This window comes from Juglans regia, chromosome 16, assembly GCF_001411555.2.
Source record: "Juglans regia cultivar Chandler chromosome 16, Walnut 2.0, whole genome shotgun sequence".
In the NCBI taxonomy this organism is placed as follows: Eukaryota; Viridiplantae; Streptophyta; class Magnoliopsida; order Fagales; family Juglandaceae; genus Juglans; species Juglans regia.
This window is the reverse complement of record NC_049916.1, coordinates 10,056,960-10,084,190: the sequence shown is the minus strand read 5'-3', so window position 1 is coordinate 10,084,190 and position 27,231 is coordinate 10,056,960. Positions and strand designations below refer to the sequence as shown.

At 40.0% G+C, this 27,231-nt stretch overlaps 1 protein-coding gene across 9 annotated transcripts; it reads right to left on the bottom strand.

Moving 5' to 3' along the window:
• Window positions 1–27,231, bottom strand: LOC108993465 (retinoblastoma-related protein-like). 9 transcript variants are annotated; one of them, XM_018968389.2, is made up of 20 exons: window positions 27,009–27,231; window positions 26,718–26,879; window positions 26,438–26,542; window positions 26,212–26,354; window positions 26,032–26,128; window positions 25,879–25,925; window positions 25,163–25,361; window positions 23,815–23,881; window positions 23,442–23,621; window positions 23,142–23,335; window positions 22,143–23,022; window positions 21,663–21,819; window positions 21,468–21,585; window positions 20,793–20,969; window positions 20,589–20,708; window positions 20,374–20,518; window positions 20,144–20,256; window positions 15,955–16,017; window positions 7,237–7,352; window positions 6,747–7,136 (listed from the first exon to the last, which is right to left on the bottom strand). In XM_018968389.2, exons 2-20 carry the CDS (start codon window positions 26,838–26,840, stop codon window positions 6,986–6,988), a joined length of 3,195 nt encoding a protein of 1,064 aa, XP_018823934.1. In that variant the 5' UTR covers window positions 26,841–26,879; window positions 27,009–27,231; the 3' UTR covers window positions 6,747–6,985. The 9 variants fall into 9 exon arrangements, with proteins under 9 accessions (XP_018823940.1, XP_018823934.1, XP_018823933.1 ...); XM_018968388.2 differs by having other exon boundaries at window positions 26,718–26,861; XM_018968391.2 differs by having other exon boundaries at window positions 26,718–26,847.

The following is a 27,231-nucleotide window of genomic DNA, read 5'->3' as shown; positions in this document are numbered from 1 at the left end:
CAGGTCTGTAACATAATTAGTACTGGAGACAGAGCTCCCTAAGTACATGCAAAACTACGGTAACTGCTAGGCTAATCCATCGAGTAGTTCGCGCAACTCCGTCAAAGATGTCACAATACTATCGAGGAAACGGAGCATTGAAGTGATGAGCTTAGCGTCGTGCCATTGCTATCTAATTGACCACTTCTAGTCAATCATTTGTCGCGTCTCTTGATCTTGGCACATGATCTACCATTCCAAGGAGAATGCTAGTTGGGACTTCCACTATAAGATTTGATTACAAATCTCAGCAAGTTAACAGGAAACTTAACATACAGTTTAATAATGCATGCATGACAATAAAAGCATGAATGCATACATGATAATCATAAATAAGCATGACGTGACTTGACATATAACATGTCATTGATTGACATGACTTAAAGGAAGCGCTGACTGAACTTCAAACTTGAGATGACATGAACTGACATGAGAAGAACATAATTGAATGCTAAATAACATGAGCATAAACATGAAATACATGAACTTGAAATCTTATTTAATAATTAAGCATGATTAATAAAAGTGACCATAAGCGTGCTACACGGTTCCCCTTGATCCGTGTGTCCCTACCAATTACCGCATCACAACACAAGTATCTATATCAGCTATGAGTGTATTAACATACGTGCTAGTTCATAGGTATCTACACCTACTGTGGAATACGTAATGTACGTATCTCGTGCCAGGTATCTACACCAGCACGAGTATGTATAAAATGAAATTGAAATGTGTGTGACACCATTGGCGTTAGTGCCTGACTTCACTCTGGTGACCTGTTAATTAGGCCTCATTCGAAACATGTTGATCTTTTCCTTGTAAACCCAGGAAATTTCACACTAGTTTAGACACTCCAGCACGAACAAAGGAGTTCCACTAGAATATTACCTCATCCTAACACATAAAGTCGTGATAAATGTAAACAGACTTGACTAACTTGAAAATACTGGTTTCGAGATACACAAACTGTACTTGTGACATAACGTGACATGAAACAAAAGGGACAAATAACTTGACGTAACATAATGTGACATATACACGATATGCATGACTTGACATAACACGAAACATAAAAACAATACATGACATGACATCATATGTAACAAATAATATTACGTAACATGACATAACGTTTAACAGATAACATTACGTGAAATGGCATAACATGTAACAAATAACATTACATGACAGAATATATATATATATATATATATATATATATATATATAGTGTAACATATAGATATTATGTGATAGAATATATCGTGTAACAGATAAATATTTCATGACAAAATATTATATGTAACAAATAAACATGTAGTGATATGGCATATCATGGCATAGATGATATGTGACCAACCGCTTTTTTTCCTCTCAATTGGTCACGAGTCTTGCCTTTACGTTCTAAATCTCGAATTTATGTTTTAAATTTAGCAGATGATTTTTAAAGCGAATCGAGTATTTTAAAATCCTCGAAGTATTTTAAATGTCCAAAATTATTTTAAATGGGGTAGTTTTTAGTATTATTGAACCAAGTCTAATTTTCAAGTAAGCCTCTTTATATTTTGGAGCCCTGAAAATAATATAGTTTTAGAAAATCATTTTATTTAAATGATTTTAGTTCTTTAAGAGCATTATTTAATATTCATTATTTTGTTTCATGTTAAAAAAATCTATTTATTTAGATGCTTTTATTTCTCTAAAGAAATATTTATGAAAAGAAACTCATCATTTTATTTTTTGATGAAAAGTATTATTTTTGGATCAATACAAAAAAGTTGTATTTTTACATTTAGTCTAATTCCCTTTCCTTTCTATTTTTTTTTATGTCTCTTCTCTTACTTCTAAGTGTTTAATCTCTACTGTTGGATCTAGGTTAGGAATCCCAAAATGTAGGGCCTAGATTAATTGCCCTAAAATTGTACTTTTCCCCCCATCCTCTCTCTCTCTCTCTCTCTCTCTCTCTCTCTCTCTCTCTCTCTCTCTCTCTTCAATCTTCTCCCTGGCCTCAGCGACACTTTCGACCCTTGCGTAGGTGGCCGGCAACCCCTCAGGGCGTCACCCTCCACGCAGCAGGTGGAGCCCTATTCTAGTTCATCGTAGCCTCACCCTCATCCCTCAGATCTCCCTCTCTCCTCCTCCACGAATCTCACTCCCTCTCTTCGTCACTCTCTTTCAGTAGACCACCCAACAACACCGAACGTCGCCACCGTGAGCAATCCCACAAGCCTCGCCGCAACCACCCCTCCTCCCTATTAGCCTTCCCTCACCCAAGGATCTCTCTCTCTCCCTCTCTTTTGTTCTCTCTCTGCCCCTCTTTGGATTTGGGCACAGCCGCGACCATCCTCCACGGCGCGAAATCGTGTGTCAACTACCCTTCCGCCTCCTTCTCTCACTTTTCCCCATGCCGAGCAACCCAACCCTCTACTAGCCGACAACCCAACTCCTCCATGCCTAAACCGAAACCCCTCTCTGTCAGTCTCTCTCCACCATGCACGGCAAGCCCAACCAACGTCCATGGCAGCCTACCCATAACAGAAGCCCTCACAGCACGACCACTAGTAAGGGATGAGCATCCACCATACCTGCACGGCGAAGCCCCACAGCCGCAAGCCATCATCCTGACGCCCAAACCTAGGGTCACCACTGCTCTGCCCACCTCGGACCACTTCAACCATGAGCCAACCCACTTCAGTCGCACACTTCCCTCGTTGCTCAGCCCCTCACGTTGTGGTATAAATTCTATCTCTATGCCTCAAAGAATATTATGTTATGTAGTTTGTATGGATGTTACTGGTATTGTGTTTGAAAATAGGAAGATTTATATTTATATATATATTGATTATGTTAACGTCGTGTTTCGCACACCTTTGGGCCAAGCTCCGACAACTTAGGTTTTCGAAAATGGGCCCTACACAAAGTAGAAAAGACTACAGCTTTGAGAGGGCGACCTTGGGGCCAATTAACCTTTAATACCAAAGTTAGTAAATATTCTTAGAATGGAGCAAATAAGTAAGTGAATCTAGGGATCAAAGACCGTATTCTCGTACCTAGGATTTGCTATTTATACTACAGGTCTGAGGAGCAGATAGTGCATGCTTTCCTGAAGTCTGTGTTCCATGTGTTGTTCTTTTTGTCAGTCTTTAAATGCAGCGTGGCTCTACAACGACATCATTAATATGGTGTGTTGTCCGGGTGGCAGAACTATTAATGCGACATGGTTCTCCAACCTCCTCTTCTCAGGCTACCTTCCCTCTGGTCCGTTCATGCTTTATTTGTCAATAGATCAATCATTCCCCGTATATCATGCCTGTTGTGCGGGCAGACACTCGAATACTGGACACTACTCGAGGGGTCCTCAGATTGACAAGTCTCATCCCCTATAGCACCATCCCTCCTACAGGTCATGTACAGAGGAGCCTCCTAGTGGGCCGGGTTAATGGTTTTCTGCTATGGGCCGGGCTTGATAGGGCCTCTTCGGCCTAGTGGGAAAATTTCCCTTACAGTTACCCCGCTAATTCTCACCGAACAAGTATGGTGAAAATTTATCATGATTCAATCTCGCCTACTTATCAAGGCCGAGAACCCTATTTAGGTTTTCTGAGGTCTGAGAGGCTTCTACATATTGGCATTTCTGACGATGCTCCTATCTTCCTTGATCGACTCACATTTTCATGACATATTTTCAACCTTATTAATGAAAAGGTGTCAGGCGACTTTTCATGTTTGAGTCGCTTTGTAAACCACATTTCCCGAATCCGAAATGGCGAGTATCCATGTTGCCACGGTGCATGAGAGTCTAACTGTCACCTTCTTTTTATAAAAACGTAGGAGTGGGACCTGGTTTCTGCCCATTGCGTTGTGATTGTCCTGCTATTCTAGTTTTCTTGGTTTTTCTTCTCTCCGACAAGTCTTCTTCGCTACTTCGTGCTCTGGCAGTGATGGCCTCTAAAAAATCTATTCAACCCAACGTTTCTGGCGGGGGCTCCGCCGATACTGGGCCATTGGTTTTTGGGTAGCGGATGGCGCTCGACTACTAACAAACTGACGCTAGCCTCCTTAGCCCTCACCTACCAAGTACCAGAATCCACTTCCTTCGACGTTCCTAGCATCAATGAAGGCACCATCAATGCAAAGGGTCATTCCACTAGGGTGCCTCTATACCCTTACATGTTTTCATGCAGCTTGAGACTGCCATTCCATCGTCCTATTCGTGACCTTCTGGATCACCTTGGCTTGGCCCTTTCCCAACTACACCCGAATGCCTGGAGACTATTGATGTGCTGCAGCATTATCTGGCGGTGGGCTTTGTTAGAATCCTTCTAGGACGACGATGTGGACCTTACTAGTCGTGAGTTTCTTCTTACTCATAGGGTGCTACATCTAAAGGGGAATGTATGCAGATTCAAGGCATCCCACGCTCTAGTCACCTTGGAGTCATGATACCACAAAGTGAAAGACTGGTCTCCCAAATTCTTCTTTGTATCTGGCCATGGATGGGAGTTTTTGTTAGGTCAGGTGAACCGTCAAGAGTTTCCAATACGGACAAATTGGGGAAAAGTCCCGGAAGAGAAGGTTGTGCGTCCGACAGCCACCCCTTACGAAGCAAAGCGCATTGCGATTGTGCGATAATGGGTGTAGAACCACCCCAACGTCTTTTCCTAGGAGAGTTTGAGGAGCTCTCTGCCTCCCTTGGGACACCTTCCCTTTGATGATAGGCTGGTTGCTATGCGGCCCCAAGTTGCTCCACTTCGGAAGCGTTCCTCGGACCTTCCTCTGCCGGACAAGGGGAAGAAAGTTCGTCAGGAGACTGTTCAGGCCGAGGAAAGCTTAACGCAGGGACCGACTACCTTGGAGGTCAACCATCCCATTACTGTGGCTATTCCAATACTGGTTATGGAGCGAGCTGGCGAGCAATTTTCCCGTGGCACCTCTTCCAATGGTGATTGTTAGGGCGTCCGGGGGCGAGGTCGAGATGGATGCCCTCCTCTAGAGTATTTTCGCGTCTACCGCTCTTGATGAGGGACAACATTCTTCTCCATGGATCTCTCATCCTTTTGCATCTCATTCGACCGTCGGGAGTTACTCTCTTGAGGCGGCTAATGAAGGGGTGGAGACTACTTCCAGCAACCGTGCAGAGGCAGAGGATTATACAGGAGGTAGGTCCCCTCCAAACGTTGCAATCATCGGGGGTTCGAAGAGTCCTACTGCGGATTTTCTTCTGCAAAGGAATCTCAACCACAATCGCAGCTTCGGCATTCACGACCTCCACGATGGTAGCCTTGAAGTCGTCTGTCCTAGCCGGGGTAGCAAAGTCATCGATGAGGTCAGATAAGTTGGAGCCACAGAGCTTTCACTGAGCAAAGAGAATGAGACGGATCTTTGGATCAGCCTTGCGATTGGGGTGGAACAAAGGTTGGGCATGAGGGATTCTAAGGTTGGATGGGAAGAGGGAAATTCGGTGGTCATGGAAATTTTCCCTTATGAGGCTCATAGAATAAACTTATGTGGACACCGCCACGTTTTCTTCAACTTTCATTGCATATTCTTCGTCCTCCTGCATCGCACGATTCTGGACCTCCTGGTCTTGCAATTGAATGAAAGATTCTGTAAAATCATTCAAAAATTCCTTCAATTGTTGCCACAAAATCTTGTAATTTTTGTGTTTGTTCTACTAAATCCCTGAGCTACAAGATTGTTGCAGGAATTTCTTCCATATGATGCCAATTGTTATGAATCCAAATGGAACGGTAGAGATTTTGAATGTAAGGAATAAACGAATTGTAAACTGATTGGTACTGATGGAAATTGATAGTTAAGAAAATTACAAAATGAATGGTTCACGGCCACCCTAACCTCCATATTCACAATCTTCTTGCAGGATTTTCAATAAACCTTTCCCTACCCTGTGTGTTTCCCTTATACCGCAAAAGGCTAACAAACTAAAGCAAGAAATAATTGACAACACGTGGAAATAGAAAATAACAGAAATTACAATAAAAGAAAAGTCTAAGCTATACAATCCGCTAGAATAACCAAATGAACGGTCTATCCCTTCCGTGGAGCTGCAGAGTTGCTTTCACTTATAATTTCCCTCCCTAAACGCGGCGTTCCAACAAGCACTATGCAGCGTTTCATTACTTCCTCCAAAATGGTGTCGCTCGGTTCTTACTTAGACTTCACTGATATTTTATCCCTTCACTTCTCCACATGCAGGTTTCCCCACTTCAATTAGGGTTCTTGACAGGATGCCTTACTTGTAGGCTAAAGCAGCACGTCATCCTCTATCATGCCGATTTGCAGTTCCAAATGTGGATGTCCCAAAAAGGGTAAGGGGGAGGAGGGAGGAGTCGAAAGACCTATTATGCAAGTGAACTTATTCATCCCACACCCAATCCATAGTAGAAATCACATCCGATCGAACATCCAATGGAAAACCCTAATAAAATGAATTTGTTCAGAGGCTGAGGCTTCAGATGGGAAGGGGCAGCTAAGAACAAGATCAAATTGAATGCATCTGAGAGATGTCAAGCTGAAGTTATGTGGATACACGTGGGTATACCTCCAAGACAGCTGAGGATTAATTAGTAGAAATCATAATTGAAGAGTTCGTTAGTTAGCAATGACTAGGTGCATTAGAGGAGAGAGTGAATGCCATATCGAACTAGGCACTGCCTAGTAGGAGAAAGATCAATAATCACTTGAAACTTGAAAAAAAAAAAAAACAACAAGTGTAATTTTATTAAATTAGTCGGTCAGAGTGAACTAAATTTTCGGAAAGCCCCATACCTACCTTAAATAAGCATACGGGGATTGTGGCGGCCATCCTAAAATAACTAAACCGCTCATACCATACCCCATCTCACAGGTTTGAAACATAAATAGATTAAAACGGGGGAAGAATGAGACACTAAGAATTTACATATGAGGTCACCCTGTCCATCAAATTAGGAGTCAGGTTGCTCAGATTTCAGTGGTGCACCAGATGTGGATGCACAACTCCCATTCTGAAGATAGAGACTGTTGGCCACCATAGAATCACTAACCAAGCCGACATCAACATCATCGAAGTTTAAGGTACCTCTGAGCTTTCGGGTCCTGAAGTAAAAAGCAACGCCTATGAGGGTATAGTTGATATGGTACAAAAAGGTAAAATAGGCTCAAACCTCAAAAGTTGAAAGCATGTAGAAATGCATACCCATTCAAGCGGTTATTGATAGCACTCAAGTCTTTCGAAGGGCTTTGATATGCATGAGTACTCACTCCAACGCAAGCATAGTAACCTTTCGAGTTATGTGAGATTAGAGCATCCTTCTGCAATTAAAGATCAGAGCACTCCAGTTCAACTTATTTTGATGTCAAGTTCATCCATCGAGATCAGTCACTACATTATCATGATCATGATCTTTGTTATAAGTATCAAATCCGAATAAACAAAAGGAAGTTGGCCCAGATAAATTAAAGATGCTATCAATGTTAACAGCAGGAGTCGCATGCAAAATACTATTGCGTCCTTGCAGTAAAATAACCCTCAAATATTTATCAAGCAGCAGCACAACATCCCATTGCAAGACAAAGCAAGCAACTCAAATTCAAGGTGAAAAAGAAAAAAAAAAATGCCACCTAAAAAAAGCCAAAAGGCCTAAAGAAAAGAGCAGACATCAGTACAATAGCTAACTTTTTTTTTTTTATAAGTAACAGTACAATAGCTAACTAACTGCAAGTTAAATTTGTTGGCATTATTTCAAGCACCAACTTTGCAAATGCCTCAAGTGACATATATGATTGTTCATCTCTGGGTTTATGTACATGGAAAACAGATAAGAAAACTGGTATGAGCGACTTGAACGGATAAAAAAAATTACTTTTTTTCCTCCCGAGAGCTCCCGCAATCGTGGAGGCCTTTTCCCTGTCTTAGTACAGGTTTTCAAACTTTTCCATCATGGAAGAAACTTTACAAGATTTATGTCAAAGGATGTCACTGTCGGAACAAGAGAAAGAGGAGATTATCGTTGAAGATGTTCTGCTAGAAGAAACTAAACAAAGGGCAGAGCACTGCTTGCTGGTGTCTTTATTCATGGACAAGCATTACAATTGCGAGGCTTTCAAGCAAACCTTGAGGAAAATATGGCGTCCTGTGAAGAGGATTTGATTCAAGGATTTGGGCTCAAAACTGTTACTGGTAGAATTTGAAGATCAGAGGGCAAAGGCCAGGGTACGATGTGAGGGACCATGGTCTTTTGATAGGAATCTGGTATTGATGCAACATTTTGAAGGGGATTTACATGCCAACAAAATAAAGATAGTGCAGGCAGCGTTCTGGATTAGACTTTATGATCTTCCATTGGGTGCCATGAATGAGAGGGTGGCGAGAATGATTGGCAACAGTATTGGTATGGTGGAGGAGATTAATATAGAGAAGGATGAAGTTGCATGGGGGGAGTTCATTAGAATCAGGGTCAGTTTGGATGTCACTAAACCTCTGATGCGCAGAAAATGCATTAACCTGTCATCTCATGAAGTCTGTTGGGATCGATTTACGTATGAAAGATTAACGTTCTGTTATGTTTGTGGTAGATTGGGGCATAGTCATAAAGAATGTGGAGGCTGGCAGCATAACCAAGGAATGATGAAGGAAGGGAGCTTTCCGTTTGGTCCATGGCTGCGAGCTGGTGGTTCAGCTTTCAACCTCCATGCCCAGCAGGCTGAGCATGGCAGAAATCCTCCTGTAACGGCTCCATGTCCGAGTTCAAAGGAAGCAGCTGACAATCAGGAAACAGTAGGAGCAAATTCAGAACCTTCCATCTTGGGCAGTAAAGTTGGAGGAATGAATCAAGGAGATGTGCATTTAGAGGTCAGCTCTAATAAGGTAACTGAAATGGATCACACTGCTGGATTAGTGGAGCAAAAAAAGGCCGTTTCTAATAATGTTGACTTGCCATATGGGGGAGAGGGAATCTTGCAGGCGGAAATGAATAATGCTGAGGTGCTATTTATGGTAAATAAGACACGCACTCATGAAGATACTGAACTCAACAGGAACTTGACAAATGAGGCCCCACAATTGGGCAAAAGTTTGGCCCATGATGAAGTTTCTTTATCCAAGCCTGCTGTTATTAAGGAACAGTCAACAGGAGGAAAGTGGCAAAGACTAAGAAGGATGGGAAAGGTTCGAGTTCTCAGATTTCTAGAAGTGCAATGAAGAGGAAAGAATTTATGGAGGAAAATGGGTCAGGCTCTTTACCTAAAGCTAAGCAACGAAAGGTTATGGGGTTTGACAAGATAATAACTAGAAGATCGGTAGAGGCTGAAATTCAGCCCCGCCGGGAGCCATGAAACTCCTAAGTTGGAATTCACGTGGGCTTGGGAACTCACGTGGAATTCGTGCCCTTCGTGACTTAGTCAAGAAGGAAGTTCCCGACATTATGTTTTTACAAGAAACTAAGTTGACTAGCAGGTCAATGGAAAAGATTAAGTATCGAGTTGCTTTTCAAAACTGTTTGACAGTGGACTGTGAGGGGAGGACTATGCTTATTGTGGGGAAAAGAAGTTAACTTAACAATTAGAAGCTTCTCTAAGCATCATATTGATGCTGTGGTGAAGGATAGCAGAGGAGGTGAAACTTGGCAGTTAACTGGTTTCTATGGGCATCCAGAGACTAGTAGAAGGGATGATTCTTGGAACCTTCTTAGGCTTTTAAACACGGGGGACTGTGAGAGATGGTTGGTATTTGGTGATTTCAATGAAATCACTAGTAGAATTGAAAAAAGGGGAGGTATGGACAGGTCGGAGACTCAAATGGAGAAATTTCGGAAAGTGATAGATGACTGTGCATTGATAGATTTGGGATATGAAGGTATCAAATACACCTGGTGGAACAATAGAGAAGGGGAACATGCCATTCATGAAAGATTGGATCGAGTCTTAACTAATCATGCATGGTCTCAAGCATTTCCTATTCAAGGCCATGTGGATAGAAAGTGAAGAATGTGGGAAGGTGATAGAAAAGGTTTGGCAGGTCAATTGTGGGAATGGACCAATTGGTGATATTATGGACAAGCTATCTGGTTGCAGTGGGAGCCTTTTAAAATGGAGTAAACATAGCTTTGGAGTAGTACAGAAGAGACTGAAACAAGCAAGAGCAAATCTGGAGAGAATTCAGGTGGCAAATTCATTAACTGCCAATAAAGAAGCATTACAACAAGCTCGAGAGGAAGTACAAGCCTGGCTGGAAAGGGAAGAAATTTTATGGAGGCAGAGATCAAAGGCACTTTGGCCTAAGGCTGGAGACCAGAATACGAAGTTCTTTCATAGCAAAACAAATCAAAGGAGAAAAAAGAATACCATTACAAGGCTGATAGATGAATCTGGAGAATGGCAAGAAGGAGATAGAAGGGATGAGTTGATCATGAAGTATTTTGAGGAAATGTTCAGCTCAAGTGACCAGTCCAGTAACTTGGATTTTTTAACTTCTCTAAGAGGTAGAGTTACTGAAGCAATGAACCAGGAACTCACCAAAATTTTCACTAAGGCTGAAGTGGAGGCAGCTTTGCACCAAATGAATCCCACTACAGCTCCTGGTCCCGATGGTATGGCCCCTATTTTTTTATCAGAAATATTGGCATATAGTAGGGAAGTCAGTGTCTAAGGCTGTGTTGCATGCTCTAAACTATGGTCAATTTCCTTCTGCTCTTAATCACACTTTCATAACCCTCATTCCTAAAATCAACAAGCCTCAAAAAGTATCCGAATACAAACCTATCAGTCTTTGTAATGTCATTTATAAATTGATTTCCAAGGTTATGTCAAATAGGTTGAAGTTGATCGTACCTCAGATTGTGTCTGTTTCACAAAGTGCATTTGTACCAGGGAGAGTCATTTCAGATAATATTTTGGTAGCTTATGAATTGATTGACTTTCTTAGAAGGAAAAGGAGATGCAATTTCGGTTTCATGTCTCTTAAATTGGACATGAGTAAAGCCTATGATAGGCTTGAATGGCACTACTTGGAGGTTGTTATGCAGCAGATGGGGTTTGCTAGTAAATGGATTCAGCTGGTTATGCTTTGTGTTAAATCCGTTTCTTTCTCCATTCTTATTAATGGGGAACCTGTTGGTCCTATACATCCTTCCCAAGGGGTAAGGCAGGGAGATCCATTGTCTCCATATCTGTTCTTGCTGGGGACTGAAGGCCTTATCTCTCTGTTGAATCAAGCCGGTACAAGGAAGCAGATCAGTGGAGTTAGAGTATGTAGAGGGGCCCCTGTGGTGAATCATCTGTTGTTTGCAGATGATAGTGTACTTTTCTGTAAGGCTTCTATTCAAGAAGGATAATGCTACTGATCCCGTTCATTCATCCCATTTTCTCTTCCCGTTTGACGTGGCCGGTACACGTTGCACAACTTTTAATTTTTTTAATCCCACGTTTCTTCCCAGCCCATCAACTTGGTCTCCTTCTCTTCCCGTTAAACACTTCATTTTATTGAGAAATGCCCTCAATTGTTATTCCTGTTACCTAAAGCTAATGCTTTACACTATCGCATAAAGACTAGACTAGGATTAACAAACAAGGTTCTCATTACCCATTTCATCAAACATGGTAACTTTGGTTCTCTTTGCCATTGAAATGCTTATGCACTTCAAATCATATAATTTCAATGAATCAGATGCATAAATCTTTCTGGAAAAAAAATAAATAAATTTACCTTAGAGATTCCATCGAAGATGGAGGAGAAGGAGACGAAGCTTGGGGGTGAAGTCGATGGGCGATGGGGCTGGGGAGGAGACAAAGCTTGGGGGGATGTGCTTCAAAAAAAAATTTAAATGAAGTGTTTAACGGGAAGAGAAGGAGACCAAGTCAATGGGCTGGGAAGCGACATGGGATTAAAAAAATTAAAAGTTGTGCAACGTGTAGCGGCCACATCAAACGGGAAGAGAAAACGGGATGAATGAGCGGAATCAAGAGTATTATCCATTCAAGAAAACAGGGAGGTGCTAAGAATCCTTGAAGTTTATGAGCAGGCCTCGGGACAAAAAATCAACCGAGATAAGACCTCAATGGTCTTCAGTAAGAATGTCTCGTTAGAAGCTTAACAACAATTTCTATCATTTTGGGGAAGTACTAAGTACCTAGGTCTTCCACCTATGATTAGGAAAGATAAGAAGAGGGCCTTTTCAGATATAAAGCATAAAGTTTGGTCTAAACTACAACAATGGAAGGAAAATCTTTTATCTCAAGGGGCAAAGAAACTTTAATCAAGGCAGTTGCTCTAGCTATCCCTACATATGCTATGTTCTACTTTAAGTTGCCAAATTCTCTTTGCTATGAATTAGAACAGATGATGGCCAAGTTTTGGTGGGGTCAGAAATAGGAAGAGAAGAAATTACATTGGGTGAGTTGAAAGAGGATGTGTGAAACCAAAGGGGGGTTTGGGTTTCAAAGATTTGAGACTTTTTTTTTTATGAGTAAAATAAGTATTATTAACAAGAAGGGGCAACAACTGTCAATTACAAAGTACTATGCCCTATCTACGAAGGCACATTAGCAACTAAGAAATTCTTGTTTGTGGAAGGAAAGAGTAAGATTCCACTATATCGAAAATAAGGTTACAGGCCCCTCTTTATATAGATGATAATGCTCATCTATTTTAAGGATATTTACAGCTAATCTAGAAAGGAAATCAGAACTACCTAAAACTGAAAGCTATAAAACAAGAAACTTATATCTACACATTTGGTAACAGACTACCAAATCTCCTAAAATCATGGGATAAGAAAAACTGATCTGTTAGCTGTAGATCTCCTAGATATTAGCCCCTAATATTGCTAACAGATCCTTAAACATAAATCTCTCTATAATTCTACACTCCCCCTCAAGCTGGGCGGTAAATATTAATTAACCCTAGCTTGGAACTCAGATCATCAAACACCTTTCTCGATAGAGCCTTGGTAAGGATGTCTGCTGTCTGAAGACATGTAGGCACATACAACATCTTGATTATTCCTTCCTCTATCTTCTCCTTTATAAAATGTCGATCAATTTCCACATGTTTTGTTCTATCATGATGAACTGGATTTTTGGCAATACTGATTGCTGATTGATTATCACAGAACATTTTCATAGGTTCTTCATCTGAAATTTTTAATTCCTTTAGCACCCTTTTTAACCAAATTCCCTCACAAATACCGTGTGCCATTGTCCGGAATTCAGCTTCTGCACTGCTTCTTGACACCACTGACTGCTTCTTACTTCTCCAAGTGACCAAATTTCCCCACACAAAGGTGCAATATCCTGAAGTTGATCTTCGGTCTTGTACTGATCCTGCCCAATCTGCATCGCTGAACACTTCAATATCTCTTCTTTGGTTCTTCTCAAAAAATAATCCTCTACCTGGTGTTAGTTTCAGGTATCTCAGGATTCTATACACAGCTTGCATGTGTTCTTCATTTGGATTGTTCATGAACTGACTTACCATGCTAACAGCAAATCCAATGTCTGGTCGTGTGTGAGATAGGTATATTAGTTTACCTACTAATCTTTGGTATCTTCCTTTGTCCACGAGTGCACAATTTTCCTTAGCTCCTAGTTTGATAGTTGGATCCATAGGAGTATCTACCGGCTTACACCCGAGCATTCCAGTCTCTTTTAAGAGATCTAGGACATATTTTCACTGTGAGACAGAGATTCCCTTTCTTAACCTTGCAATCTCCATACCTAGGAAATATTTAAGATTCCCAAGGTCCTTGATTTCAAATTCTGCAGCTAGTAAACTTTTGATGGTGCAGATTTCCTCTTCATAGTCTCCTGTTAGGATTATGTCATCCACATACACTATGAGGACAGCAAGTTTTCCTGCAAAAGAGTGTTTAACAAATAGTGTATGGTCCGTCTGACATTGAGAGTAGCCATGCTTCTTCACTACCTTTGTGAATCTTTCAAACCAAGCTCTTGGAGATTGCTTGAGCCCATATAGAGATCTCCTAAGTTTACAAACCTTGTTGCATGTAGTTTGTGTCTCAAATCCGGGGGGAATTTCCATGTACACTTCTTCAGTTAGGTCCCCATTTAGAAAGGCATTCTTGACATCTAGTTGGTGGAGAGGCCAGTCAAGGTTTGCAGCCAAAGATAATAAAACCCGAACTGTGTTTAACTTGGCTACAGGAGCAAATGTCTCCTCATAATCGATTCCATATGATTGGGTGAATCCCTTTGCAACCAGCCGTGCCTTGAACCGATTAACACTCCCATCTTCATTATATTTTACTGTGAAGATCCATTTGCAGCCTACTGGGCGTTTCCCGATTGGTAAGTCAGAGATTTCCCAACTTCCATTTTTCTCTAGTGCATGAATTTCTTCATACACTGCTGATTTCCATTCTGGTGAGCCGAGAGCTTCTTGTATATTATTAGGAACTTGGATGTGGTCGAGGTTGGCAACAAAAGCTTTGAACTTCGGTGACAATCCTTCATATGACACAAATGTGTATATCGAATGTTTTGTGCATGATCTTACCCATTTTCTCACAGCAATAGGAAGGCCACTGTCATCATTAGTTTCAGGATTAGTGTTACCTGGTGGATCTTCACTTGGTCTAGGACTTAAGTCAGACTCTTGGGTTTGCTCAAGAGATGCTTGTTGTTCCATCTCCTTTTGGTTCTTTCTCCTCCTTGAGTAGGTAATCAATTCATCACTCTTTGTTGATTGAATAGTGGCTAGATTTTGAGGTGTGTCCATATTTTGAGGTGGATTGTTGGCTTGATCTTGAGTAGGAGGTTCTAGGAAGTAAGAAGACTCAAGGGAGAGATTTTGAGGAGGAAGTGATTCATGATTTAGTGATAGGCAAGTTTGGTCAGAATTATGAGAGACATGAGGTGATTCTTCAATATCCCAAAGCTGATATTCTAGGATAAAATTAGTCTCCCCCTGAATATCAGATTTGGGGAAATAAGGTTGTTGCTCAAAGAAGGTGACATCCATGGAGTGATAGAATTGTTCAGTGACCGGTGAGTAGCATTTATATCCTTTTTGAGTTGGAGAGTACCCAAGAAAAATACATTTATGAGCTCTAGGATCAAGTTTGTCCCAGTGTTGTTGATGGACATGGACAAAAGCTGAACACCCGAAAACTTTGAATGGGATGGTGGAGATGAGACGAGTAGTGGGAAAGGACTGAAGGAGAATTTGACAGGGAGTCTGGAAGTTAAGAATCCGAGATGGCATCCTATTTATGAGGTATGCAGCAGTAAGGATGGCTTCACCCCAGAAATATTTTGGTATATGGGTAGAGAACATAAGAGACCGAGCCACATCAAGAAGATGCCAGTTTTTTCTTTCGGCAATACCATTTTGCTGAGGAGTGTTAACACAGGAACTTTGGTGAACAATACCATGACTCATGAGATAATCATTAAGGCTGGAATTGAAATACTCTTTGGCATTGTCAGTTTTCAGAATTTGAATTTTTGCTTGGAATTGTGTTTGGATCATGGTATTGAAGGTTTTGAAGATCTGGTTTGCCTTAGATTTTTCTTTCATGAGGAATACCCATGTGAGTCTAGTGTGATCATCAATAAATGAAATGAACCAGCGAGAACCAGTAACATTTTTTATCCTAGAAGGGCCCCATATATCACTATGAATCATGGAAAAAGGTTGAGATGCTTTGTAGGATCTGTTAGGATAAGAATTGCGAATATGTTTAGAGAATTGACAGATCTCACATTGAAATTCATTTGGATTTTTACTATGGAATAATGAAGGAAACAACTTCTCAAGATACAAGAAATTTAGATGACCTAACCTATAGTGCCATAATATAATTGCACTATCATTATTAGACTGACTCACAGACAAAGAAACAGGACTACTGGACACTAAACAATCTGATTGATGAATTGCTCCTTGAGGATCATTAACCTCTAGAAGATAGAGTCCCGAACACATCTTAGCACTGCCAATCGTCTTCCCCGAGTCCAAGACCTGAAATACACAGATTTGAGACAAATTTAGTAACACAGTTGAGATCCCGAGTGAGTTTACTAATGGACAGTAAATTGCAATTTAATTTTGGTACAAGTAGAACGGAATCAAGAGTGATGTTCTCTGAAATTTGAACCGAGCCTGTACCAGCCACCTTTGAGAGTGAACCATCAGCTATTCGCACAGTTAAATTTTTATAGCATGGGGTGTAAGTTGAAAACAGCTTCTCATCTCCAGTCATATGATCAGAAGCTCCTGAGTCTATAATCCATGAACTGAGCCTCTCCTTGTTAGCATTTAGAGCACTTCAAAAATTACCTTTTTGTGCCAGGGATCCGGTACCAACTACAGTGGGAGCTGGTGCAGGCAAGGATTGGCTGAACATTTTCTGCAAGATCTCTATCTATTCCTTGCTGAAGGGAGTTGGTTCGGGTGGAGGTTGTTCATCCATGGAAGCAAGGTTGCCTCGTCCTTCTTTGTCATTGGCAAACCGGGAAGGCCTCCAATCTGCTGGTTTGCCATGAATCTTCCAGCAGTTGTCCTTGGTGTGACCAGGACGTCGACAATGATCACACCATGGTCACCCTTTCTTTGGTCTGTGATCGTTGTTGTTGTTGGATGGATTCCCTCTCACCACAAGTGCTGAACTCTCAGGATTTGTCACAGAATCTTGAGATCCCATCATGATCTTCTTTCGACTTTCCTCTCTCCGAACTTCTGAAAAAGCTTCTCCGATATGGTAGTGGTTTGGATCCTAAAATTCTTCCTCGTACTTCATCAAGGTTCTTATTTAATCCAATCAAAAATTTGTATATTCTTTTCCGTTCAATTATTTGTCTATACCTGATTCCATCATTCGGACAGCTCCAATTGTGCTCCTCAAATAAGTCTAGCTGCTGCCAATACCGATTGAGAGTGTTGAAGTATTGAGTCACTGTTAATTCTCCTTGGCGGAAGTCATGAAGAACACTTTCCACCTCGAATAATTCCGATGTATTCTCATTGTTAGAATATATTTCCTTGGCAGCATCCCAAATCTCCTTTGCTATTCCATAGAGAAGAAAGTTTTCTCCAATGTCATTTGTCATGGAATTAATGAGCCATGACATGACCATATTATTCTCGGCATTCCAGACTTTGAACTTTTCATCCGTCTTGTTTGGTTTGGCAGCATCTCCGGTGAGATAATCATCTTTGCCCTTTCCGCATATGAACATCATTACGGAATTGGACCATTGGAGATAGTTGTTCCCATTCAGTTTGTGTCCTGTAATGGGCATGAGGTTACTATCATTGTTGGAAGCCATGGCTTCCTGATTGGAGGTGATTTGGGAAACGGTAGCTCTTGAATCACGTTTCCCGTATTTGGTCATATGAGGGAATTAGGGTTCAAAGATTGCTCTGATACCACCTTGTTTGTGGAAGGAAAGAGTAAGATTCCACTATATCGAAAATAAGGTTACAGGCCCCTCTTTATATAGATGATAATGCTCATCTATTTTAAGGATATTTACAGCTAATCTAGAAAGGAAATCAGAACTACCTAAAACTGAAAGCTATAAAACAAGAAACTTATATCTACACATTTGGTAACAGACTACCAAATCTCCTAAAATCATGGGATAAGAAAAACTGATCTGTTAGCTGTAGATCTCCTAGATATTAGCCCCTAATATTGCTAACAGATCCTTAAACATAAATCTCTCTATAATTCTACAGAAATCATGAAGATCCATGCTATTAAAGTCCACAGCAATGGCCCAAGTACATAGAGTCCTAAAAAAGAAAGCTTTTAGCTCCGCAATAGATCTCTCCTTGTCTTCAAACGTCCTCTCATTTCTCTACTGCCACAAGCACCACATAATACAAATAGGAATCATCTTCCAAATCACTTTGATCTAATGCCCACCTCGGATAGAGCTCCAACACGCCAATATATCCACCACAGATTCCGGCATAACCCATGCTAAATCCATCATTTTAAACACCTCATTCCAGAGAGTCATGGCTACCTCACAAGGCAAAAGTAGATGGTTCACCGACTCACCCCCTCGTTTATACATACAACACCAGTCTGCAATGATTATCCTCTTTCTTAGATTATCTGTAGTAAGGATCTTGCCTAATGACGCTGTCCACACAAAGAAAGAAGCTTTGGGAGGAGTCTTGTGTCGCCAGAGCCTTTTCCAGGGAAACTGTATCTCCGGCACGTGTAAGGACCTTATAAAAGGAACGAACAGTGAAAACCCCTCTCCCTGCAGGAATCCACCACAGACCATCTTCATATTGGATATTTGGACGACAAGAATACAGGGAACTATAAAAAACTGCAAAAATCTCCATCTCCCAATCCTATGCCGCCCGGTTGAAATTAATATTCCAGTGAATACCCCCTCCTAAGATTTCCATAACCTCCACCACTGTGGCATCTTTGGCACTTGCTATCAGGAAAAGTATAGGAAACAAATCTTGGAGAGCACTGTTACCACACCAAGCATCCTTCCAAAATTTGAGACTTTTTAATGATGTTTTACTTGCAAAACAAGGATGGCGAATAATGCAAAATGAGGAAAGCCTTCATAGAATGTTCAAGGCTAGATATTTCCCTAAAACCAATTTTCAATCTTCAAGCCTTAGACAAAACCCATCTTATGTATGGAGGGGCATATGGAGAGTAAAAGACAAGTTTCTTCAGGCTTGCAAGTGGAGAGTTGGTAATGGGAGGACTGTTTCTATGGGAAGACTATTGGATCCCTAGTTTTAAACACTTGCAATAAATGGGGGAGGTTACTAGAGGGAATGAACAGAAGGTGGAAGAGCTGATAGATCATAATACAGGTTGGTGGGATGTGCAAAAAGTAATTTGCTTACAACAATGTGGAGTTGGCAATTTCCTCAGGTCCATACAGAAGGTCCAAATGGTGATTTTAGGGAGTGGATTTCTAGAATACAAGACACTTGCAATAAAGATGAGTTGGAGAAGTTATTCATGATAGCGTGGGCATGCTAGTACAGAAGAAATTAATGGGTCTTTGAAGAGAAACAGATCACTCCTAAGGAGGTCATTGATAATGCCCTTTCAATGCATGTCTTACAAAGCAGTCAAAGGTATTGATCAAAGCAGTTTCAAGAAGATATCTCAATGGCAGTTACCTCCACAAGGAATGATAAAACTTAATGTAGATGTGGTTGTTTTTCATGATGAGGGCAGAGCAGGGGTTAGACTTAGTGTAAGAGACTAGGAAGGGAAAGTTTTAATGGCAGTGAGTAAGAAAGAAGCTGCTATCATGGAGCCTTTGGAGATTGAGCTACTAACAATACTGAGAGGTCTTCAATTCTGCATTCCTCTTGGCCTACAATCTTTATGCATAGAAATATACTCATTGTTACTAGTACAAGAAATAACCAGTCCTCATACTTCGAATTCCAGTTATGGAAATGTAATTTCAGATATTCAACAGCTCAAGAGTAGATTTCAAAGCTGCTCTATCGTTCATATCTATAGAGAAGCCAATCAAGCTGCACACAAGCTAGCAAGATTTTCAAGAAATGTTTCTACAATTAATGTATGGTGGGATTCTGTTCCCAGCTGTGTTCAACAAGTCCTATGGACTGATTTTCATTGTAATGCTATTTTGGCAGTTTAAAAAGAAGTTTGTCTTCCCCATAATAAAAAATTTAAAAAAAAAAAAAAATTGGTATGAGCTCTCAGAGCAAAATTGAATCATCAAAGTCACCTTTACGGGGAGGTGGGAATTCAAGGTTCCAACAAATCAAGAATGGGACTTGCATTATATACTTTCATCCTACTTCCACTCGGTCTTATGACATGACATTGTCCATCAACCCTTGGATTTTTTTTTCTTTTAAAATAAGAGCTAGCTAACTCAAGGGTTGATAGACAATGGCACATCAACGCAAAATGATGGGAGTGGGGGAGTGTAGTATATAACATAACTCAAATGGAAAACATGCACCAAATATCTCATATAACTTTATATAGCACATGAAGATGTGAAGTCATTTGTCCTCTGATCAAGTAGGATTGTAAGTATGTGAGGTCGACTGATTTGAAAAAGAAGAGAGGAGCAAAGAAAATATGAACGCTAAAGAAACATACAAGTACCTTTGATGATCGCAATGGAGAGACGTATACATTATGTGCTGCTGATACTTTCTTTGGGGACATATCAGGGAGACTTGGAAAAGGAGATATTTTAGGAGATGCAGGACATTGAGCTTATCAGCCAGGAAATACAAAAGCATATCAGGCAATTGTTAGCAGGATTCCAATTACAATTGACACCAAATAGAATGAGCATGATAATTATATATAAATTTGTAACAAAAGCATACCATCAGTATTATTGTTGACTTCAGGAACTCGGTTAGTTTTTGTAGTTGTTCCAGCAGGGCCAAGCTCAACCAACAGAGGCTTCACAGCCGGAATAAATATTTCATTGTAAAATGTAATGATATCAACATGTTCCTGTGACATTCTCTGTTTCCAAACCATTTAGAGGGTTAAACCTCATGCATAAAACTGACAGTTAGAGATTATGTCGGCATACCCCATTGCGCCGGGCAGATGACCAATCCACAAACACACTGCGGAAAACTTGTGGTTTACATTGTGGTTGCTTCCTGTAGTTGTGAATAATTTCCTTAAAGGTCAGGGTAAGTTGAGATATCTGCAGTTCGAAACATGGCAAGACTGAGAAAAAAGGAATAAGATTAAATGGGAGACCAAAGACACTCAATTAATTATAGCAAACCTTTGCAACTCCATAAAAACAACAAAGTACGATTTGGTCAATGTGGCGGTTAAAAAATAGTGGCGTCCGCTGACTTAATATTTGCTGAAAAAGACAATACACATTCTCCCTGATCTGTTGAGATAGTTGCAGCCTTTCAACCATACCATTGATTCTGACCGCTGCCAACTTAGTTATCTAGAAAGCAAAAGTACACAAATGTAATTGTTAGTGCAACTATAAAGGCAAAGTGAAAGAAAGGAATTGAATCCTAACTAAATCTGGAAGGTAAGGTCAGACAATAAACAGACTACAAATACAAACCATGACATGAGCATATGTTTACCATTTACTTTGTTAGTTACTTATAAAAATAGGACTTTCAAACACAGATACAGTACCATAAACATGGAAAAAAAAAAAGCGTTACAGAACACATCTGTGCATTAAGAGTGGTCTCCAATGTCCTCATCGAACCAAACAATATTTTTTGACAAGTCATCAAACCAAACCAATGACCACAACAGTTTGATCTACATGTCATCTACAGGAAGATTTACCATCATAACACACAAAAGCTTCAAATTGAACAGCTCTGAAAAAAGAAAACCATGGATATGTATATCCATTATACATGCAACAGGCAGGTTCTCTTGGACTCTTGAGTAGAAGTGATTCCTTATAAGTGTGCCGTACCTTGCCAAAGAATATACTAATTCCAGTTTCTGCACACGTCTCCCCTCCACCACCTGGATTTGGCCGTGTTGGACTGCACACATGGATATCCCAAGTAGAAGCCCATGTTAAAGAATGGCTATAGCAATAAAATGAAGCAAATAATTAGATTCATCACTCCCTGCCTTCCAAGACAACATCTACATCAAATAGTACCTAGCAAATGCAGACTGCAAAGCGGGCGGTGGTAGCTTTGATTTAAGGTTGCTCAGGAGGCGATCCTTGACTGGGGATGTAAATGACTTCCTCTCTACTAATACACTTCGATAATCCATGCACAGTCTCTTTGGAGATCTGATATCCCCATGCTGACCTGAATAACAGTATCAGAGTAGATATATCACTTGAAATCGAAATCACAGTTTATTTTAACAAAATAAAGCTATTCCAACCAGTTCTGTACATGTCCCTATCTGTCTTAGCTTTGTAGTAAGTGTATATACTTATGGACAGCAACCAGGAGCTTAAAACCTATATCTGCAACAACTACTTTGCTCACTCCATAATGAGTTACCACGGATTTAACAATCCATTCAGTACATTTTTTCTCTGTCTGAGAACTTATGCATGTAATGAAATATGTAATTTTGAGTGGTCAATGAGAAAAATTTTAGACACAAGTCAATAAACCATTACCTGGTAAAGTCTCATGTTTCTGCAAAGATGGCATGGGTGGAACCCCTCCACAAGAAAAATTATGATGCATGGCAATTGCATCTAAAGATGGCATTGGTTCCGCCAATAACCCAAGTCGATTTATTTCAGCAGAGAGACTAGGTCTTGCCACTATCAAAGAATTATACATTGAGGAACCCTTTTCCCATACCATGCTCTCCAAAAGTCGTTCTTCCAATGAATTCAGATGACGCCTCAGTTCTCTCGGGAGGGATTCCTCATGTCTAATAAAACTCTCTATGACCTTGCTAAGATCAAAAGCTGTAATGCCGGTCCTCTCCAACACGGCAGGAAACAACATTGTGACAGTCTTATGTGTTGCCAGAACTAGTTCAGCAGAACAGGCAAGCATACATCTATGGAACCTCTCATTAGTTAACAAAGAGGTCAAATTGGTTGCATGCAATATTTGGGCCTCTGCTCTACACATTGCTTCCAATACTCTATAATATAACTTCTGTGCTTCAAGATTCCGTTGTTCTGCCCAGATGTTGTCCATGAGGTTTGTGCTTTGCAGATTTCCAGTCGCACAACGCTCCCCAAGACCACCATTTGGAAATATAGCCTGCAATATTATATGTGCCCTGCGTACTACATCATCAGTAACATCCCGATCACATGATGACAGGAAATGCCGCAGCTCTGCAGATGGTTTTGATGGAAGTGGAGAGATGACAGTCCGAAGCCACTTTGCAGTTGTCATTGCTGTGCTTACCGGTGTAGCAGCCACCTTGAAATTAGAACCACCATGAACACCATTTGCATGAGGTCCAGGAGAGCACTGGGGAGAGAGTGGACTTGTAACTGTCTTAGCTGGAGAGGCTATCGCATCAAATTTTCTCTGTTAAAAAAGAAAAATATCACAATGAACTATTATTCTTCTACACAAGAAATAATGACAAGTATTTGCACAACTACACCGACTTCAAAAGCAATGTAGCTTGTTCACTGAAAACATACCTTGACACCACTTATGTTCACAGCACCTCCAGACAAGCTCCCTGAAACAAGTATGCTGTCCTCAACATTAATGAACACCCTCTCATCCAGTTCCCCCTTCCTACGAATTGCATCATCATAATCCTTTTCCAAAATACCTAAACTCGATGTCAAGGACGAGTCCTCCAGTAGGTCCTCAAAATATGTTAAACCATCTACATGAGTATTGAAATTTCAGGAACATCAATAAATGAAGCTAATACCATATATTATAATCAGTACCCATATAATATATATATCTGTAAGGAAATTTTCAATAACCTGTATCAATGTTCTCCATGTTCTCACTATTACACTCAGATGCTGGAAATGGTGTTTTCTTCAAAATATCTGCTATTATATTATTGGCCTTTTCCATTGTTTTCCTCAACTCATCTTCTGAGGTGTAAAAAATGTTGCACAGTGATGAAACGATGTCCACACCTTTCCCGTCTTTCTTAACTGAACCAGAAATTAGTAATCAGCACCAATTAAGAATGCCAAATTCCGATGCCTTTCCAAAAAGTTAAGAAAAGATGGGATCATATAGCCATGAATAATGTGAGGGGAAAGGGGGGAGAGGAGGGGGGGGCTCACTTCCCCAAAAAAGAGAAACTATCATATAAAATCTACCAAAAGAGCAGAAAAAAATTACCGAAGCGTTGAGAATCATTGATATTGAAGTTTCTGAAGCGAACAGGAACATGAATAATTAAAATAGCCTGTCACAGATTTCAATAATCAGTACGATAATATTGCAATTGAAATTGTTTTTTGCCAGTCAGCAAGATTTCAATAAATTCTTCTCTTGACAACAACCAATCTTCTAAATGAACAAGGGAAACAACTTGGCTGAAAGAATATTATCAAAGAGTTCAAGGCAAAATCATCTCTGGGTTTGCAAGCGTTTGCAAAAAACTCCTTGGGTTTCTAATTTTAGAGTTTTAATCCTTGGGTTTGATACTTTTTGCAATTAACTTTCTCCATGCAACTCCCTCATTAGATTGAATAACGACACAGTTGACGCATGGCAACCAATCAAAACCCGACAAGTGGCACAAAATGCCCAAGTCAGCTACCTTATTAAAAATATGAATACATTTTAAAAATATAAAAAAAAAATTAAAGCCAAAAAAATTTAAAAATGCTATGAAAAAATCTCAAAAACATGTATATATATTGATAAAATGAAAAAAATATTAACCAACTCTGGGTGGTCTGAGCGACCATAAAGGATTAAAGGTGGCTCGATTAGATCAACCACTGAGATGACTCTGATTGGGCCACCTCTTGGGTGGGTCAAACCAACAAACCTCCCCACGGCCTCTTCCACATGCAGGAGTAGGGTCTTGATTATTATTTTTTGTTTTTTGATACTTAAAAATTTTTCTTAATTTTTTCAAATTATTTTTGACTTTTTAAATAATTTCTGGATTTCTGAAATTGTATGTTAAATTGTTTATTATTTTTAGTAAGATGGCTGACATGGCTGTTTGTGCCACGTTTAGGATTTTGGCTAACACATGCCATCAATACCATGTGGAAACTATGTCTAGTGGTTATAAACAAGAGTTGGATGGAAGAAGTTTGTTGCAAAAAGCTTAAAACCCAAGGATTAAAATGCTAAAATTGGAAACTCAGGAGTTTTTTGCCAACGGGTAAAACTTGAGGACTGATTTGGCCTTTATGTTTTTTTTTATTAATGTGGCTGATGTGGTGTCGTGTCAATTCTGATTGGTTGACACAAAGCATTAATGCCACATGGCAAACTCGCCGTTAGTAAATCTAACAAGAGTTACACAGAGACTGATTTTGCTTTGATGCTATTTAAAATGTTTAACTTTTCTGTTTTTCAGATAATTCTCGGAATTCTAACTTAATGCAACAACCATTTTTACACATTCGAAAAGAAAATTTGAAAAGCATATGTTATGCCCATAACCAGACCACCATTCTGGGATTTATTAATCAATGAAATTATGTAATGCAGCAATGTAACTCACCAATACAGAAACCAAACCATTTGTGCAAGTCACCAAGTCCTTACAACGGCTGAACACATGTACACGAAGTGCCAAAAACAGCAACCATCCAAAACGATGGTAGTCCGAGACATAACCAGACGAACTAGCAACAGATGACTGCTTATCAACATTTGCATCACTTGTCAAGAAGAAATCCCGGTAGGCGCGTCCATAGTGCCTTGTATCATTAATATATGAGAAAATGATGTCATTTACATATAAACTAGAAAATTAGTCAAAAGAGGAAATACTGAAAAAGTAGTCACCTATTGCCTTAGAAGAAAGTTTCATCATATTTTCTGAGAGTTTCATCTTAATAGTCAATGACACACAATAACAGAGTTTTTCAATGATATATTGACTCACAAAATTTACAGACGTTATGTATGGGAAAGATGGAAATTCCCATCACTACCTATATCACCACTTCAGCAAACAATTTTTTATCAGTACCACTTAAGCAAGCAAACACACAATGAGTACCACAAAACACAAATAAAACTAAGAAGACTTGACATTACACTAAACTAACATAACTGCTTCATGAAGTATCTGTGATTAACTGCATCCTAGTCTCAGGCTTCTTAGATGCGATAAAAGACAGCAAAGTTGAATCAACAAAAGAGAAAGAGGCAATGCATCAGACTATATACATGGTTTAAAGATAAAAAGATACAGAAGAAAGGATAACCCACTTGCTAAGAAGATTCAAGTGCGCAAAATTGGCCTGCAACTCCTTCGCCTGATTGGAAAAAATGAAGGCAGAACCATAAATTGCATCTCTGTCCAGAACACATATTACGACTACCCTCTTAAAATAAAAGCATAATGCTCTGTCACATCCATACCTCAAGTCTGTTTTCCCAATCTTCACCATATAAATTACTCAAAATGGGACCAGCCTTTACAACAAAATGTGGAAGCTCCCTGAAGAAGTCCACAATGCTACGAAACACAGGACAGGACGACTAGAATCAAAGAAAGTAAATAATCACCAAAAAGGGAAAACTGAACGGCTAAAAACGTACGTCAGCTTTGCAACTCTTAGTATCTGGCATAAGGTAAAGCCATTATCATCACAACCTTGTTGCTCGCTATCTCCATTATTCACGCTTAGCCTTTTCACAGCATATAAAACAAATGCAAACCAAAACCTTTCTGCTTCATCAGGCTGGCACATACAAACACAATTCAGTTAGTGCCACATAACAACCTTTTCTCATGAAAAGGAAAAATGAGAACAACAAAACGTACCGTCCCATTTCCAATAGCAGAACTATTCGCCAATAGAAGGTGCTTGGTTTCTTTAAACAGCTTCATAGCTATCGTACAAGTGTTCTCATCCAATGACAGTCCCATCTGTCACCAAAACCCATATATAATTCACAGAAAACCAAAATTTAAAAAATAAAACAGAAATACAAATCAAAATGCATATTAAAACTTATAACAAAAGTAAACAGCAAAATGAAGTGATAATGTACAGAAAAAAAGGGTACAAGTAATCAAGAAAGAGAAAAAAACAAAAACAAACCTCGCAGAAGTTTGTGAATCGAGCTTCGGGACGGTCCATATTGCAGCTACAGGTACGCGAGATGCTGGATGTTGCATCCAAAGGTTTAGCGTCCTCCGTCTTCTCTAATGCAGCTCGAGTCATCCAAACCCTAGCCGATCCAATCTAAGTCAATGATACTATCTTCAGTTTCCAATTAATGCATACTTTAGATTTCCAAGTTTTCTCAAATCAATCTGAAAAGCCACAAGTGCGAGCCAAAAAACCTTGAACTCAAGCATACCAAATTCACAAAAGGTTCACGATTTTTACCTCCCCCACCAAATTTACAGATCGGGTGAAGAAATATGAGAACGACAGCAGTTTTTGCTAAGATCGAGTTATAATCGCAGAGGTTTTTGAGCTCTGAACTCTATTTTCCCCTCTCTCTCTCCCTCTCTTTCTACCTTTCCCAATTCTCAGAGTTTACTCTTCTACTAGGGTTCCTTCCTCCGTGTGGGCAAAATGCCCGCCAAAATTTCCCATCCTAACTGGA

What these genes read in the sequence shown, in the direction of transcription:
- LOC108993465 (XM_018968389.2), bottom strand. Translation starts at nt 26,840, where the DNA reads ATGACTCGAGCTGCATTAGAGAAGACGGAGGACGCTAAACCTTTGGAT. An exon ending in TGAACATAAGTGGTGTCAAG is followed by an intron (nt 23,023 to 23,141) that starts GTATGTTTTCAG and finishes CTTTTTTAACAG; the next exon opens with AGAAAATTTGATGCGATAGC. An exon ending in CGGGACTCTATCTTCTAGAG is followed by an intron (nt 7,353 to 15,954) that starts GTTAATGATCCT and finishes CTTTAATTGCAG; the next exon opens with AAGGATGCTCTAATCTCACA.